Raw genomic sequence first — 18,644 nt, 5'->3', positions numbered from 1 at the left:
ACACAGTTGGCCTTGACCTCGACTTACCAGCGAACTGAAGATCTATTTCCTTGTTGCCGTTTTTGGGCAAAGTTCTCAAGAAGCATTTCAACCTGAACCTCTCTAGGCATTCAGCGGTAAATTCGCTTCTTGAACTCAAAACGGTTTTCAGCACAGAATTAGCTATGTTGCTGGTTACAGAGGAGGTCAACCGAATACTGGACAGGGGAAGAATGGCAGCGATCATCCTACTCGATCTGAGTGCTGCGCTCAACACCGTCGACCATGGCATCCTAGCACACAGGTTAAGTGAAATAGGGGTAAATAATGGGGCATTAAAATGCCTGTGCTCTTTCCTTAAAGACAGATCTTTTCAGATCTGGGCTCCTCTGTTTTTCAGATGTGTTCCCACTTACATTTGGGGTCCAGCAGGGGTCTGCATTAAGCCCCACTCTCTAACATTTACATGCAGCTTCAAGCTGCCATGATCAAGATATTCGGTGTGTCTATCATATCTTATGCTGATGACATGCAGCTAGTCGTCTCCCTTACCCCTAATAACTGTATTCAGCAACAACTGGGTCCCTGTCTTGAAAAAGTGGCCCAATGGATGGCAGGCTGTTCTCTGAAACTGAACGGATACAAAACAGAGCTATTAATGCAACTCCTTGAAGCTTACTTGGCTGGCCAGAAAGCCTAGGGAGCGCTCCAGAGCTTTTGAACCCTATAAAAAGCCTATGTAAGTGGCTGGAGAGCTCGCCGTCGATGAAAGCACAGGTACGAAAAAAAGCTGACCTGTTCATGCTTTGCCCTGTTAAGAACTTTGCATAAAATACTGGACCTCCTCCCTACACAGCCAGAAGAATAGTGGTCCAGCCACTAATACTGTCACGCTTGGACTACGGAAACTCCTTGTATGCGGGCTCTTCTAAAGCAGTCCTAAAAAGATTCCACATGGTGCAAAATTCTGAGGTCAGGACAATTTTTAAGCTGCTCAAATCTGCTTCAGTCCAAGAGGCCATGGCATCTTTGCACTGGCTCACAATGGAGAAAAGAATTAAGTTTAAGATGCTGTGTATCACCCACAGGGCAGTCAATCACAGAGGACCCAAGATGATTAGGGATATTCTCACTACCTACACCTTCAAGAGGACATTAAGGTCCTCTAATACGGGCCTGCTGAAGGTCCCCCGTATCAAAAAGGCCAGACTGGAAGGTAGATCCTTTTCCCATATATCCCCTAAACTGTGGAAGACTTTGCCCGCCCATCGGTCTGAGACCATAATCCAATTAAATTAACTTTAGGAAACTCCTGAAAACCTGGCTTTTCACCAACTAACTGAGGTACATGGGAACAGGCCTGTTAGTGGTTACCTACACAGCGCAGGGAAGCCTCACTGTAGCTATGAGCTCGATAAATTCACGTAAGATAAGATATGGTTAACCTGTATAATATAAAATATACTGTTGCATTACTGGTGTTTAGTCCATGAATATAATTTTAAGGTGTGTATGGGGATAAGGCACTTGCTACAGCTAATATATAAAGCAAATCTTATAGTGGATCAGGGGTGTGGAATTCCTATAGCCAGACACCCAGTACATATTGTTTGGGGTCAAGGACAACATGTTTTCATGTTTATTTTGTCCTTGGGACAAGTAGGCCCAAAGCCCAATGCAGCACAAACCCTTTGTCTGACACTTTACAGGGAAGGGAATGGTCTGCAGTTGAGATAATATTTGTGTCCATATGTTAATGCTGTTCGAACTTGGATTTATGGTTCATTAATGCAGAGCCTTTATTATTAAGTAAGCACTCTAAATAACTACCGACAGTGGTACCAGTAAAAAAAATGTGTGTACACACATTTGAAAAGTTTGATAATACAAGGCTACGTATAATGCCCCTAGAATGCTCTCTGATTAGATGCAAATATTTGCAGAAGCTTGTAAGCAAGATTGATGACTCTTTGCTTTAAAAATAAAAGGTTAAAAAAAAAAAAATATATACAAGCAGGGGAAAAAAAGGTTTTGCTAAATTACTGTGAAATTTTAGGTACTATTTCTTTGAAACATCATTTAGTAAACAGTGTTGCTGCTTGCTAGTATTTCCAAAAAATATTCATAATGGAACATTAATCTAACAATTTTCAACAAGATTATGGGAAACATGGAAATAAACAAGCACTGGCAAAGCTTACAGATCCGACATTGGTCGCCAGTCTTTTGGTTTTGTCAATGCATGTCTTGTTTTGACATTGCTTTCATAACATACATATTGTTGTTGAAGCTGCCAGCACCTCATCATTGTAATAAACATTGGCAAAGAACAAAACAATTTGGAAAAAATAAAAAAAATAAAAAAAGAAGAAGAAGAAATTGGTCTCAAAAAGCACACATTGCTACAGTAGTTCCTGGCACTGAAAAAAACTACTGTGTGCCAATATGCTCCCTGTGGAAGAGCAGAACACTATCACTGACAGTAAAGCCAGCCAATAAGTGGATAGAGAGAGAAGTAGAATTTTAATAAAATCAAAATGTCTTGGTTGACACCAGACTAAATTGGGGGCCCAATTCTTAAAGAAAGTTACAAAAATGCACCCATGGTATATGTCATTGTATTAGTGGTTTCCAAGAATTCACAAGAATTTACAGAAGTAAACCAGGCAATCATGCTCCTACAAAATATTTGTGAACTGTAATTTAGCACAAGCAAATAAGCATGTGTAGATGTGCTCATGCGAAAAATCTATTGATCATTTACAAGATCACTTGCCCTCCAACCACTTCCCACCCCCCTCCCCCCTACTCTGGAAGAACTACTTCTGTCGTTGGCAGAAGTAAATTTCCAACCTTTTTCAGTATGGGAAAATAATAGAAAAGAGCTGGTGAAAATCCTTAAAACATGCATTTTAGTAGGTTTGCACAGATTCAAAGGTGTTCCAGCCCTGGAACTATTACTTACTGCTTCCTCCAGCCCCAGTATTTACATCTTCAGAAAGATGGCAAAATAAGGAAATTGCTATGTTAGGGTTTGAAATTGCTAGTATTCAAGTCCTACTGTAGTATTACCCCTAGCAAAATGAGAGAGGCTATTATCAGAGCTCTTACATAATGAAATTGCTGCCATAAGTTGTCGCCGCACTATATGACACCAAAGGGACAAGTAAACTTTTTTACAGGGCTAGTAGATTTACGAAGCAACAGTCCCATGAAGAAGTAGATATTTTATTAAATTCCACATCCTTAGAGGATACTAGTTAGATAGCGCATATGCTTTTTGCATTTGCTGTAGGTATCTGTGTTTAATTTCTGCTCACAGGTCTATATCTTTGTAAGACAGCTCAGATCTTGATATCTTAGTAAACCAGCATACAGTACCTCCAGCGACATCTTCATGTAATCTGTAAGGCATACCTTGGAATTCTTACAGGCTTTTACCCAATCTTTAAAGAATTCACAACAGACGTGCCATTGAATATGGTAGTGTGTACAATGGGTTTATTTGCATTTTAGTAAATTTATTTAAGCTAATACTCATCAATCATTAAACGTAGTGCTAGGCATAATGAGCAGCCTCTCACAGAAGTTAGACAGCTGGACTAAACATAACCATCTGTCTGCCGTAGCTGTGCTTAACGAAATAAGCAGCCTCTCATAGAAGATAAAAAGCTGTGATTAAAGTAGAGAAAATCTGAAATGTGCCATAGAAGAACATAATGAGCAGCCTGCCAAAGATGATAGACAGCTGCACTAAATGTAAATCAGCCTGCCATAGAAAACGACTGTAGTAACCAAATCAAGCAGCCATCTCATGATGTAATAAACATAATGAGCAGCCTGCCGTTTAAGATAGCGAGCAGCCTGCCATACAAGATAGATGTACTACATATACTGAGCAGCCTGCCATAGAAGTTAGAAAGTTAGACAGATGTTCTATACATAATGACCCATCTGCCACAGAAAATAGCTTACAATTTTAACCTAGAAAGACAAACAGACTAATGCCCACTAAATACGTGCCAGACTGAAAGCTTTACCCTCTGAGAACCTGTCCTTGCATAATTTCAATTCCATGAGTGTTGGACTTTTTTTTCCTTATGCAGGGTCATCCCCACTCTTTTTGCCTCCTTCCTCCTGGTTTTTCTGACCTCTCACTGTTGGCTCTAGGACTCTGAGCACTTTATCACTGCTGACCAGTGCTAAAGTGCAGGTGCTCTCCCATCTAAAGTTGGTATGATTGGCTTTTACCTAATTGGCATATTTAATTTACCTATAAGTCCCTTGTACAGTGGTATCTCTATACCCAGGGCCTGTAAATTAAATACTACTAGTGGGCCTGCAGCGCTGCTTGCGCCACCCACTGAAGTAGACTTTCAAACCTGTCTCAGGCCTCCTAGAGCAGGGCCTGTGTGCACAGTTTCTGCCACAGGGACCTGGCATCTAAATTTACTTACCAGGCCCAGAACTCCCCATTAATACATGTGAGCCGCCCCTAAGGTACGCTCTAGCTACCCCTACCTGCAGGGTGCCATGTATGTAGAAGGCAGGACATGTGCCACGTTGCGTGGCCTGTCCTGGTAGTGAAAAACAGCCTAACGTGGTGTCTCACTATTGTGAGTGCTGCCTCCTCATAGGATTGCATTAGAAATGCCCTGCCTTATGTGTAAGGGGTATTGTCTGATTTATGAGGGGTAGCATAGGCATGTTTGGTATGGTTGTGACAGTGATAATAAATGCTGCTTACTGGTGTAGGTGTATTTTTTATTACTATTACAGAAATGCCACTTCTAGAAAGTGCGCATTTCTCTGTGCTTATGACTCTGGTGTTTTGCAGCTTGACTCCAATCCATGTCTGGGCAGTGACAGTTGGGGCTTTGTGCATACTTTTCAGACACCCTGTACACAGGGAGGGTAGATGTGTCACAGAGGTGCATCTGCATACTGAATAGTCTTCTTGGGCTGAGAGAAGGGAGAGGCGGGGCACACCTACATTTGTAAAGGCTGTGCCCTGGCCTCACACAATAGGGTCGTTTACCCCCCACTGATGCACTCCCAGAACCAGTTGTAAATGGCTGGAACCTCCTCTCCCTACCATTGCAAAACATTGTAAGGGCTGAGTATAAGTACAGGGGAATTTTCCCCACAATCTGGAGACTCTTAATCATCTTTGAACTGGACACAGAAATGCTGGACGAACTCACCAGGAACCGCCATGGACTATTGCTGCTGTGCTGACCTGTGATCTGCTTGGTCACTGAAGAGGACTTTCCACTTGCTGCATACTCCTTGTGCTGGCCTGTTGTTGGGCCCTCCACCTGTGGGCCTTTTCTTGCAACTTTGCTCCCCAGGGACAGGGTGCTGTGGCCCCTGACCCCAGCATTGACCCTGTAGCACGAGGGGTGCTTCACCATGCTCATGAGCTAAGCGCTTGGGAAAGTGCTCCTTTAGGGGATTTTCTTAGCGCTTGGAAGCGCTCCCCCTTGCTGGTGCTTCGCGCTGTTAAAAGCAATATTTTCTTTTTGCACAAGGAAATCACCGCAGCAGCCCGGGGGAAGTTGCTGCACTGAGGGCGAGTAAGCACGCTGCTCCGTGCCCCCGGGGCACCAGAAGAATCCATTTTCAGCAAACTTGGCGCATGAGCACTCCTGTCGTGCCCCCAGGGTGAAGCGCGCTCCGTGACACTGGCAGGCACCGACTTTGGTGCCTGCCCCCTTTCCGACAGACTGACCGGCCGCCAACTGCTATGGGAGCCGGTGGGCAGGGAAGGAAGCCTCATCGGAGGCTCCCTCGCCCCACCCGGCCCCTTTTTTGGAGGACTTCTGCCAGGCAGGGGAAAGGGAAACTTCACCGGAAGCTCCCCCCTACTTTCCCGACGTGCCGGCCTTTTGTATGTGGCCCGTGTGGGCCAGCGGCAGTATTTGTGGCCTCCCCCACAGCGAAGGGCCAGGACAGGCCCTGGGGATACCCTAGGAGATCACAGGCCCCTGGAGGGGCCCGTTACAAAGTCGGAGGGGGTGCGTGCTCCCCTCCTTCTCTCATTAAACAGAGGACATTGGCCCCCCTCGTGAGGGCGAGTTGAGGCCCGAGGGGCCCCTAGTGATCACAGGTCCCCAGAGGGGCCCGTCCACAAAAGAGGAGGTGCGTGCCACCCTCCTTTGGCCAAAGGATAAGGGAGGCCCCCGTTTTGCACAGAGGAGCCCCGGGGGCCCCATTTTTTTCATCTTCTAGGCACTAAAGGTGCCTCATCAGACAAACAGGTATTCCCTACCAGGAACTATATACTTATTTCAAAGTTCTTGCTACAGACTTGAATATATATATATTGTCTACCTGTGTTTAGCGTGTGTGGATAATAGGAATGAACATGCTCATATTATGGGCATAACATACTAATGCGTTTTATGACTTGCCATATGTTTTCTAATGTTCCTACTATGGGCGTTTATGATATTCTTATGACAAGTGCCTTGGTGTAATAAATGTGTTTCCTGACTACTGCTTATGTTGTAGAATACTGAGTAACCTGTGTGTTATATGTGACTACTGCTAGTTTGCAGAGTAACTAATGTGTAACTTTCTGACAACTGCTGAGGTAGCAGGATAGTACTGATATGTGATGTTTGGTCTAATAATTGCGTTGTGTACAATACAATATATTTTCATATAATCTGTTGTGTTTCTTTTGTGGTGGGGATAGTGCGTCACGTGTGTTGTGTGTGTTGTGCAAACGCTTTACATATTGCCTCTGGGATAGGCCAGCTACCAAGGGGGTGAAACAGGGGTTATCTTGGACGTGTAACTCCCTTGCCCTGACTAGAGTGGGTAGGTTCTGCCTGGCTGAGGTACATACCCTAGCCAACCAGAAACCCCATTTCTAACAATGAGTGACTGAGGGTAAGACATTTTTAAAAAAAGTACAACTCCAGACCATTTTCAATATTACGTACACAGGGATCAAATAGGAGCAGAGCAGGCTGATGTAACACTCAAACAAAGCATCATGGAACTTTTCATACATGCCTGCCTTCAAGACAGATGCCTTCCGTAAGTCCCAAAGTATTGCAGCAGATGCAGGTCTTTCATTTCATTTTTATCTTCTTAGCTGTAAAATACTGATTAATTTTCAATGAACTAATCTCCTTTTTATTTCAACAGGTGGTGAAGTTCAATTCTCACTGTATCTCCCAACTACTGGGAATTATTTGTAATCATTAAAATGAGGCTCCAGTGCCCTAGATATCATTGCATACCTGGTACAGTGTACTCTCTGGTGCTAACAATAATAACATATCCATACTTAGGTTTCTCTTCACAAAGAACATAACCCTGTATGTTTTTGTATGTAAGCTGACCATTCTTGCTATGAAATTAAGCAACCCAGAGTAGTCATAAACACCTAAAGCTTTCTGCCATTAGTGAACACAATCCTTTGCTCGTTCCACATCATCCTTAAAATCATAGTATCCCCCCTTTTTCCTGATGACCCAAGTTGGCTTCAGAATCTAGCTGTCTACACACTTTATTCTTTTGGAGAAAATTAATATAGAAAAAAATCATTGCTTGGTCCATAAGTGGGTGTTCAACCACATTTTACCAATTCTTTCTTTCATATTCTACACTCAACGTTGAACTAAGGACTGCACTCACTTTGTTCACTTACTTTTCTGTGGGCCCGCTCCCATTAAGAAATTGTTCAAACCACACCGTTTTCTGTCAAGCACTGAAAGCTCATCTCTTTTGATAACCTTTCTCTCTTTTCACTCACTAAGCTTCTGTATACCAGTCCCAGCACCAAGTGATCCTATTTTGAAAATGACACTTTCAGCAAGTTATTATGTTTCTGCCTGAGCCAAATATGTATTTCTGCCACTGATCAGCGGACCTGCGAGAGACAGGATTGCACCTCCTGTGTGACCTGTGAGGAGATTCTCTCCCCCTCTCACCCGAAGAGATGGGCCTGCTCCTACCTTTACCCTGGGCTGAGAAGTGCACTCCAAGGGCCAATTGGTTGACCTCTTGTTAACCTCCAGGGACACAAAAGCTGTAGGACATCCAATTTCTGGCCGAGCCCAGTTCATCAGTTCCAACTGGACCTGCTCAGGATCCTGCTGGTGGCTTCTACTGGAGTGGGTCCGGCCCCCTAATTGGTGTACTTGAGGTCCTGGGATCCTAAGATAAATATCTTAGCGTAGTCGTATCTAACCCTAAAAGCTTGGACTTTTTAGATACTTTTTGAAGGATCTTTGCCTGGAAAACCGGGACCACTCTGGTAAGTCAATCTGATGAAGGTGCATTGCCACTGGGCCAAAAACTCAGGCTGCTCCCGAGATTTTCCGTAGCAGCAAATGTGTTTCAGCTGGGTGTTGCAGAGAAGGTATCCAGCATTGTAAAGCCCTGTTCGCTACAGCTTGCAGCCTCGCTCTGCTGGAGGAATCCAGGCTCCACAAAAGTGATTACGTCTGAAGATAGAAATCTTCAACAGATGAAGGGGCAAAAATGTCTGGCCGACGAGGGACATTCCACATTCGCTAACTTTGAATTTCTCCTGCTCTGAGCTTTCCTGGTGATTGTCAATGGCTTCACTGGGACTTTGTTCAATGGCTATCCGGCCTTGTGGGACCTGTCTCGGCTATAGCCTGCAGTCTTTTCCCCCTGAGGATCTTTGACTTCCATCTCAAAGACTAAATCGGAAGGTAAAACTTCCAACTGGACTAATGTGGACTCTGTATCTCTGTATTTAGAAATAATCCTATCCAGGACATAATAAACATGCATAATCACAACTACCTCTGAATATCACTACTTATTTTTTAAAGAATTGTATTTTGAAACTTCTTACTGTCAGTGCCACTGTCAGGAACATTGAAGACAATTCTTAAAAACAATCATGCAGGACCTCAACAGTTTATGCAGCGTATCCCAGAAGACTGCTAATAATGAGGGAATATCTTAAACCTGGTGCAAGCCAAAGATCGAGTTCATATTTTCTCTTACATTTTGCTTCTCTATTCTTATGAGGTCATAGATGCAACAGAGCAAGAAGAGATTATTTTTAGTTACTTTTTATTTATTTATTTTTTTACTAAGCTTCCGTTGTTTGTTCAATATGCACTTTAAGAAAATACAGGCAAGAGAGCAACACGCTTCTCTTGAAGGAACTGTAGATTAAGAGAGAACTTTTGGGGGCTCTGGTTGGTATGGAATGTGGTTACAAACGTCTAAAGCTATGAAATCAAAAGGAGTAGTAGAACACAAAATCATACATTAATGATCGAAACAGAGCATGAACTATAAATGCTGTAAAGCGAATGCAGCCAATTTACCTGAAACAACTGAGAAACCATAAAATTAAATTTTCCTACTGTGATATGTTTGAGGCATATCATTTTGATAGATCAGGAGCAGTTTACAATAGCTAATTGTTATCAAAGTTTTGTTCGTCCTATCCATTAAAAACTAATTTGACATACACCTAAATGTCTTTTGTATGTCTCTTACAGAAAATAATCTTCACCATTAGCTACTTTTGATCAGCTTGAACCAGAATCAACAAAATCTTTCAGGTTATCAGAATCGCCATATAAAGCTTGTCAAGCATGTAACTGACATAAGGCACCCAACTATATAAACCCAATTAACTGTCTTGTGTAATGCCTCTTTCTCCTGCTCTGGTGCTAATAGCATGTCCACACGCTGTTGTAACGTCACTATTTAAAAAAGAAATAAAATAAGACAGAGGACCCAAGGATTTTGAACAATTACTGCTCATTTTCCCAGCTTCCAGTTCCTATAAAAATCTTGGCTGAACATATCAAACTTATTTATTTCTGTTTAGCGGGAAAGAAAATCAGAAATCTTTTTTTTTGTTTTTGTTTTGGTTTTACAAATGTACTTGCCCCTGAAAGACCACATTTTAAATACCTATTCATCATGTAAATAAATGCAGTTGCCCCCCACTCACCAAATCTGTTAGCTCATGTGACATATACCAATTGCTAGGATTTATATTTTACTCTGCTGCAACTACCAATCCAAATTAATGCTTTGACACAGTTTTAAAAGAAAACCTATTTTTGTTACTGAGACAAATACCCAGGGGTATAAGAGTTTGAGATGCTCTTGGTACCTTTTAGGAGAAGGTGTTTGAGCCTGTGCATCTTAACTTGCTCTTTATAATCCCAGGCCTCTGTAGCTTTGAAGCTTGTGCCAACAGCGTCTTACATGTAAAGAAAATATTTCAGAGATCAAGCGGCCTGACGGAGAAGATCGGGGGAGACTCCCCTCCTCGCGTCAGGACCACATTGAGGGCCCTTCAAGAACCAGGGGCGCCCCAACAACCTATTAACAAGGCGGTGAGTCTGGGGGAAGGGGGCAGGGGCGGCCGCCATCTTCCTTCTCTCGTGAACGGGCCCGGGGGACCTACAGTGGGGGAAAGAAAACGACAACAGTACCAAACAAACAAGGGGGGCGGGGGGTGGGACACAACAACCCAAAAGACAGAAAGGAAGGAATACTCCCCCTCCCCCATCGCTGCTTCTGGAGATAGCTCGAGGAGAACGCGTGGGGGCCCCCTGTGGTACGGCCATCGAGGACACTGGCACCACTCCAGGGAGGCGAGCACTGACTCATTATGAAAGAGAACGGGGAGAGGAGAGAAGAGCATACTCTGGAGCCGGAAATACCGGAGAGGAGACCCATACATAAACTAAATAGGCAAGGAGGTACCCGGGAACTTTGAATAAAGGTGTACTGAAGCAGGTCGCTACAATCCCCAAACATTGAAGGTGGAAGGAGAACTAGACCATCGGACGGGCTTGGAAGGCTGCAACATCTCAACAATAAGAGCGCAACTGTAATGCCCCACAAATAGAACTGTCGGTGGAAGGTCGGGAGCAGCGATGAGTACAACTGTAAGTGCCCACGCACAGTAGTGGTAACGGAATAGATAAATAACCACACTGCACTAACTGAAAGACTGTGGAGGTAAAAACTCCCAGAGTGGACTACTGCCTCCTTACACCCCCCTCCCACAGGTGAAAATGGGAAACAAAAAACTGGTAAAGAAGCGTCGGCCGGGGCCCTCCTTCAGAGGGGATACGAGCGAGAGGACCAGGGGGACGGAGGCGCTGACGCAGCATACCGAACTGATTCTGGCAGCTATAATGGAAGTAGACAGCCTTAGAGAATCAAATTGCAACACTTGCGGGGGAGGTGGGCCTTCTCCGGGACGACCACAACAAATTAAAAGACCGGGTCAAAGCAACAGAAGAGATGATGAACGAGACAACCCTGCAGGTGAAAACACTCCTGCAAAAAAATGGCATGCATGGACTCTGACCTGAAAACCTTGGCCATTAAAGTGGAAGGCGCCGAAAGTCAGTCCCGGCGACACAATATATGCCTGGTAGGGGTCCCCGAAAAGGCAGAGGCCCATTCATTAGAACTCTACGTAGAAACATGGCTAAGTGAAGACGTAATGAGGGGTGCACCCACTAAATTCTTCTCAGAGTGGGCTCACAGAATTCCTACAGTACCCCCGCCGCTAGGGGCATACCCGAGTCCGATAATAGTGCACCTGATGAACTGCATAGAGAGAGATGTGATCCTTCAAGAGGCGCGTAAAAGGGGCCCTTGGAAAATCGAGGGGAAAGAGAAAATATCTAACCGGACTACACAAACTTGGTACAGAAGCAATGAGCGGCATTCGCTGCAGTTAAACGGGCTCTCCGACACAACAACATAAAATACACACTACTATACCTGGCTAAACTTCTGGGAACTTATCTAGAAGCCTGGGAATGGATGGAGACACGGGGTCTTCGCCCAGCCAACGAACGCGGTCGGTCAGGAGGGCACCAAGGCCTGGTCGTCGGCAAAAAGAGACTCGGGGACGTCCGTCACGCTATCACAAGAACAAATCAAGGCGGCGCAAATACAAGCTGTCAAGGACCTCAGGGGGAAAACCGAGATCCAACTGTAAGACAGATGGAGGGAGCTAGAGATGGACACTGGTGGAACTGGAACAGAACACTCGGGGTCGGGAACAGAATCAGAGGTGGATCCACTGCCTCAGGTGACCCCATTGACAGCAGACATGTTTGGCTGAAGGATATTCTTGATAACACTAATATGCCCTAGCACCACAGCCCAGCAAAAGTGGACAACAGAGAGGGGGGGGGGGGGGGACAGAGGGCATCAGGGAGACACTTGGAACCTCCGGTGTCTGAACCTGCCCTTCCTATAAATATAACCCTCGGGAACGGGAGGGCAGCACATGAACAATGAAAAACGACGGACAAACTACGATACTGGCTAGATTCCACGCCTCGGAAAGGCACGTAATAGGGAATGTGGGTCTCCAATCAGGAGTTCGGGAAAACACATACCGTGAATTGGGGTTTGGTTAGTTTTACAATCACAACACGGTAAATTGGGGTGGGGAGGTAGTTGGGGGGTAAGTTTTACAGATCACATCATGCACAGGGGCGAGCGCAAACTTGGAATCGGTGCAAAAGATAAGGGTAACACACAAGAGAGCATTCCGTGACAAGTAAAAACCACACTAATAGACCACCTTTGATAACACCACAATTATGGATACTGAGAGACTATCCATCCTCACATGTAATGTAAATTGATTCGGGAATAAACATAAAAGGAGCCTCATACATAAAGCCATGTATAGGTTCAAGACAGACGTTATATTTATGCAGGAAACCTATCTTATGTAAACGCACCATAAAGCCATGGACGGGGCAAATACAAACTACTGGGACACACGCAGTTCACATCCGGCTCCAGAGGGGCCATGACACTTATTAAGAAAAGCCTCCCATTCCATACCACATGCATGTGGGCAGACCCACACGGCTGCTATATAGTGATACTGGGGACATATAAAAATATGCATATGCTATTGGTTAATGCGTACCTACCCCCGGGCCTCCAGGGAGAGATACTTCAGAAAACTGGGGCAATACTTACCACCTCACCACCAGCATCAATTATGCTGGGAGGTGATTTAAATATGGTGATGAATGCAGAGCTGGACAGGGCTAGGGCATCAAAGTCAGGCTGCCCCAACAAGGGGAAGCTAGAGGGCTTCACTCTGGCAATGGGTCAATGTGATGTGTGGAGATATCTCCACAGACAGGAAAAGGGGTATTCATACAATTCAGCCGTCCACAACACCCACTCCCAAATGGACTACTTTCTGACTACAGCAGACATACTGCCAAGAATTACACAGATAGAGTATCAGGCCAGGGGAATTAGGGACATGCTCCACTGCTGATGCTGGTGTCTCTGGGTCCTCAACCACCAGGAAAACAATGGCGGATGCAAACATGGCGACTACAAAATACGAAGGTGGTCGAGGGGTTAGAGCAATATGCAACACAACCGACACAAGAAATTAAAAAATAGATGAATCAAACAACAGAGGAATACAATATAGTAACCCGAGATGAAGTACGTCAGCAATACCTGTTACGTAGCAAACAGCTTTATGAAGCTGGAAACAAAGCAGGTAAATTGTTGGCATTGCTGGGAAAGAAGGAGCGCAGTGATTCCCACATCAGGGAACTCTGGACAGCCAAAGGGAAGCTAATTAGGGATTCTGAGGAAATAATGGAAGAAATGGCAGCCCAAATGGAGGCTTTTTATAAATCCTGCATAACTATCCCAGAAACAGAAATAGATAACTTTCAAAATGACTGCCTCGCAACATGCCTACCCCCGCAACAAACAGCGGCTCTCGAGGAGGAGATCACTGAGCAAGAAATGCCAGTGGCACTGGGGCAACTACAAAAAGGGAAATCGTCGGGCCCAACGGATTTCCCGCCAAATTTTTCCAGAAACTCAAAAAAGGGGCAAATACTGTACCTGTATGCTGCATTACATCAAGCAGTTGAAGTAGGAGAACTTCCACCCGATATGAGAACAGCGACGATCATCCTACTACCCAAATCAAACAAACCCAGAGACCGAGGGGATTCCTATCGCCCGATCTCGTTGTTAAATGTCGACGCCAAAATACTGGCGAAGATGTTGGCAATTCGACTGAGCAGGGTAATGAAGACCCTGGTTGACCCGGACCAAACGGGGTTCATACTGGGCCGCTCCACAGCATTGAACCTCTGCAGGCTCCACAATAACCTGGCCTTAATATTACACTCAACCAGGGGAAGAGCAATCCTTTCCTTAGATGCCAATAAGGCGTTTGATTCGGTAGAATGGGAATACATGTTTGGTATGTTGGCCAAGATGGGGTCTGGCCCCAGATTCCGGAAATGGGTTGAGCTACTTTACAAACAACCAACAGCGAGGGTGTGAGTCAATGGATACACATCGTGGGAATTTGTCCTTCACAAGGGGACTAGGCAGGAGTGCCCTCTGTCGCCAATGCTATTTGCGTTGGCGATCGAGGGACTAGCTAGCTGGATAAGAACAGACCCACTAATAAGAGGATGGCCCACTGAAGGGGATGAGGAAGATCGAATCTCGCATAACGCGGACGATATATCACTGTATCTGACTCAGACACCATTTTCAATGGGCCGTGAGAGATATATTTCAGGCTTTTGGGGAAGTATTAGGATTCAGAATAAACTGGGGTAAATCACTCTTATAGCCAGTGGGGATATGGGAAGCAGAACATAACATAACACACTGTTACCAGAGAAATTCAAATACTTAGGAATCTGGATATCAGGTAGATCCTACCTCCACTACATTACCAACCTACAACCCCTACTGCAGAGATTCAAAATGGAGACTATGCACTGGCAAACTCTCCAGCTTTCGCTGATGGGAAGGGCAGCACTTTTTAAGATGGTCACACTACCGTGCTTTTTATATATTTTACACCATTCCCCATACCCAGTCCCAGAAATGTTCTTCCGCCAGACTCCCTGTTACGCACGCTACTATGGTCGTGGGGACAACCCAGAATAAAGCTGCGCACCTTACAGAGAAGGAAATATGATGGGGGCATTGCCCTACCAAATATCCAGAAATACTATGAGGCGGCACAACTCAGCACAATAAATCATTGGGCCTTTACTACACAAGATGACCCAGTGTTTAGAGTAGACAGGGAAATTATGCATAAGCATAGCTACCTGCACTGGCTGTATGGGGGCAAATTTAACCCTGAATTCAGCCCTGCAATGAAAACAGTCTTACAAACTTGGAATAAACTCACCAAGGAGATGGGATGGGCCACACGTCTGACACCCAAAACACCTTTATGGGAAAGAAATACACTACACAAGATAAATTCATTAACAGGCTGTAAAGGATGGGATAACATTGGCATAACATATTTGCTGACATATGGGACACAAACGGGATGGCACCCTTTACATACCTCCAAAACGAATACCAAATATCAGACACACAATGGCTAAAATACGCCCGTCTGAAGGCAGCCCTGCAACGCAGCATCCCTGCAGAAGAAGAAACAGGAAAACGTCCCACTAGAAATAAGACTTTTAGAGGGGGGAGATACAAAAGAAATTAGTATCACAAGTATATGGTACGATCATGAGACATACACAACCCTCGTTGTCTGGTCTATGGGAACGATGGAAAAGAGACTGTAAGGATTTAGACGAAGAGAGCTGGGCGGAGGCACTGATATTTCCGGCAGAAGTGGCTATCCCGGCATTCCTCAAATTAATACCGATTAAGATATTACACAGGGTATATTACACAAGATCTCTACGTTTCGAGATAGGGAGGGCAGCAAACAACAAATGCCTGCAGGGATGCGGAAAGGAGGGAACATTTTATCACACACTGTGGACCTGTCTTCGGGTCGCCAAATTTTGGGAGAAAGTAAGGAGAACCCTGGAAAACTTGACAGAGACTAGCATTGAAGTAACGCTGGAGTCAATGGTACTCTGGGTTTGGGGCCACACCGAACATACAAGATATCAAAAACTATTGATTAACCTAGGTTGCATGCTCACAAAAATGGACATAGCCAAGAGATGGGGAACTGGAACAGCACCAAGAAACAATGACTGGAGAGAGGGCATGGACAGATGCTGAATACTGGAAAGAGAGATATACAGAGATAGAGGCAATGAAAAAAAATACGAGAAGATGTGGGGAAACTGGGAAATGGGATAATTCAATAGCTGTCTGAGGATTACTAGAAATAGTCAAAAGGGGGATAGTAGGCGGGAACACAACCAATCCACTGAGACAAAGAGGCTCGATAACAAGTGAGGGTGGGACAGGAAAGTTACAAAATCCTAAGACAATTGTAGATCTGAGAAGAGAACATTTATACTGAAGAGGTACCGCCGGGGAGGGGGGGGGGGGTTGGGGAAAGAGGAGAGAATCAGAGAATACTACTATTATGTGATCAATATAGTTGATATAATGCTTGAGGGGTAAGCAAAATAATGTTGTAATGCGTTGTGTTGCATACGAACCAATAAAAATAAAAAAAATAAAAAGAAAGATATGTCCCAACCTTAGGTTAGAGGTAGCAAAATCCTCCCTTTTGAGAGGTGCACATGGGTGAAGTGTATGTGCACATGGTGATTAATTCTGGCTACCCAAACAGATTGATTGGGAGGATAAGTTCAAAAACTCATTGGTGTCACAGTTGCAAAAACCAGTGTGCATATGTTTGCTTACGGAACAAAACTAACTGAAGTGGTGGGAAAATTCCAGTAGAAGACTTTTAAGGGCAACAGCACAGAGAATTCCTCTATCTAGGTTGCAAAGATACATCATGTTTACTTGGAAAGGATGAAGGAATTAATTTTATATATATTTTTTTTAATCAGCAAGAAGTGATTTGAAATCAGATACACAAAGGAGTACCCAGTCAGCTAAACTCTAAACTAGGCCCCAAGACAGATTGTGAAGAGATGGCAAGCATGGTCTGACAACCCCTCTTTTTGTGATTGTGAGCATCGCTGCAACCTGGGGATTATAATGGGTAGCACCAGGCACCAACTCCATGCTCTCATCCCTCTCCTGTAGGCTTAATGACTCATTCTGACTTTGTAAACCTTACTTTGGTGTGGGCTCATTGGTCTATTAAAGGGGATTGGATTTGTAGGGCCTACATGATCTCCCTGAAGGCCAGACACCAAAGATTTCCCACTTGGGGTGTAAGGAATAAAGAATCCCTGTGACCGGCATACCTCCAGCAATGCCTGGGCTATACTTGTCTCTCGCACACAGAGTGTTACTGCACACTAACACAAGTGGTTGAGCATATGCCGGACAAGGGGGAGATCTCAAAGACACCACTAAAACTTTACAGCATGCACAGAATGCTTTCAAATGAAGGCACATGGGCAGTACACTGTATGCTGCAGACAACCAAAGGGGACAGGGACACGATCCCGAGGAGAGCTAAATCACAGTTTTCTTTCTCTAAGGCATAGAACTGGATGTACAATGCAATATTTATGTCTGCCTGACTTTTAAGCTTCTATCTCCACAGCCTCTCCCTGGGTAAGGCCTAAAGTGCTCCGCTTTGCAAATTATGTGCTAATAGTGATAATAATCATTTATTAGTCCAACAGTAGATGATAATCAGGACAGAAAAGTAAAGTTCCAATTGGCTCTACTGGAGCCCAAAGGTCTCTGACTTCCTAATATTCCTGAACCAGTCCTGACAACTTCAACAGTGCGTTTAACTTCTCATGGCAACTACTGGGACATATTCACTTTACCTCGGGCTCATGCAATATTCTACGCTACATTTCAAACTAAAAGGAGAATAATTCCATAGACAGCAGATTAATCTGAGATATTATCTCACCTTACAGATCACAGTTCCACACACTTGCCACATATCAGTGGCATCCATTTTGTCATATTGCATGGACTTTACTTTTTCAGTGACACAAACTTTAACCTGAGATTTTCCCTTAAATTTGCTAGTGTTCCATGATGGCTGCTTCTGAGTATGATTCATTGAGGCGTCAGTCACAATATCCATTATTCCATTTAAGTTTGTATCTGTGGGTGTTCCAAAGGGACAGGCATGCATGAGCAGAAGTGAAAGCTGTTCCAGCTTAGCAGACAATTCTGCCTCATTTTTCTGATATAAGTTCATATATGTCATTAGTCCTGAAAGGAGAGAGAAGGCTTCTGATATCCCATGGATGCTTATGAGTGGTGGCTGAGGTTTCAAGGATTGCTCAACAAGTGGAAGAGAAACGTATATAAATTCATTGGTCTGAATGGAAAGGACGGGCCAGAGATTACCTTCTGCTACAACAACGGTATAAACAGACGTTTTGGTAATTTTAGAGCAACTATCGCGATTCTCAACAAAGCTTTTGTCCTGATCTGTTAATCCAAGTTCAACCCGCAAAGCATTCAGAAAAACAGCATCCTCTGGAAGCTGGACATAGCTGGCACCATTGAAGACTTTTGCTCTTTTTTCAACTGTGGGAAAACACCTGAAAAAAAGGGGAAAAAAAGTAATGTTAACAATCAAAATGTAATTCCTTTAATCTGTTGATATCACTATATAGCTAAGATTTTTCACAGGACAGAGGAGGTAAGTTTCTACGGTAGCGCAGGAGAGTGTATGGTTAGTCTTTGGCAATAGTGTCAAAAGGCTGATGACATGAGTTTCCAAACCTTTGAGACAGATAACATTGGTGTTATATTTGGGTCTT

The 18,644-nt window shown here is 44.2% G+C and overlaps 1 protein-coding gene across 1 annotated transcript in view; it reads right to left on the bottom strand.

Annotated features, from left to right (window-relative positions):
* AP5M1 (adaptor related protein complex 5 subunit mu 1) overlaps positions 1-18,644 on the bottom strand; it is a 132,104-nt gene that overhangs the window by 83,972 nt on the left and 29,488 nt on the right. The window contains exon 2 of the mRNA XM_069207441.1: positions 17,777-18,422. Within this exon, the coding sequence (XP_069063542.1) occupies positions 17,777-18,422 (646 nt within the window). The remainder of the gene's footprint in view (positions 1-17,776; positions 18,423-18,644) is intronic.

This window comes from Pleurodeles waltl, chromosome 9, assembly GCF_031143425.1.
Source record: "Pleurodeles waltl isolate 20211129_DDA chromosome 9, aPleWal1.hap1.20221129, whole genome shotgun sequence".
NCBI lineage: Eukaryota > Metazoa > Chordata > Amphibia > Caudata > Salamandridae > Pleurodeles > Pleurodeles waltl.
This window is presented reverse-complemented; position numbering and strand designations above follow the sequence as displayed.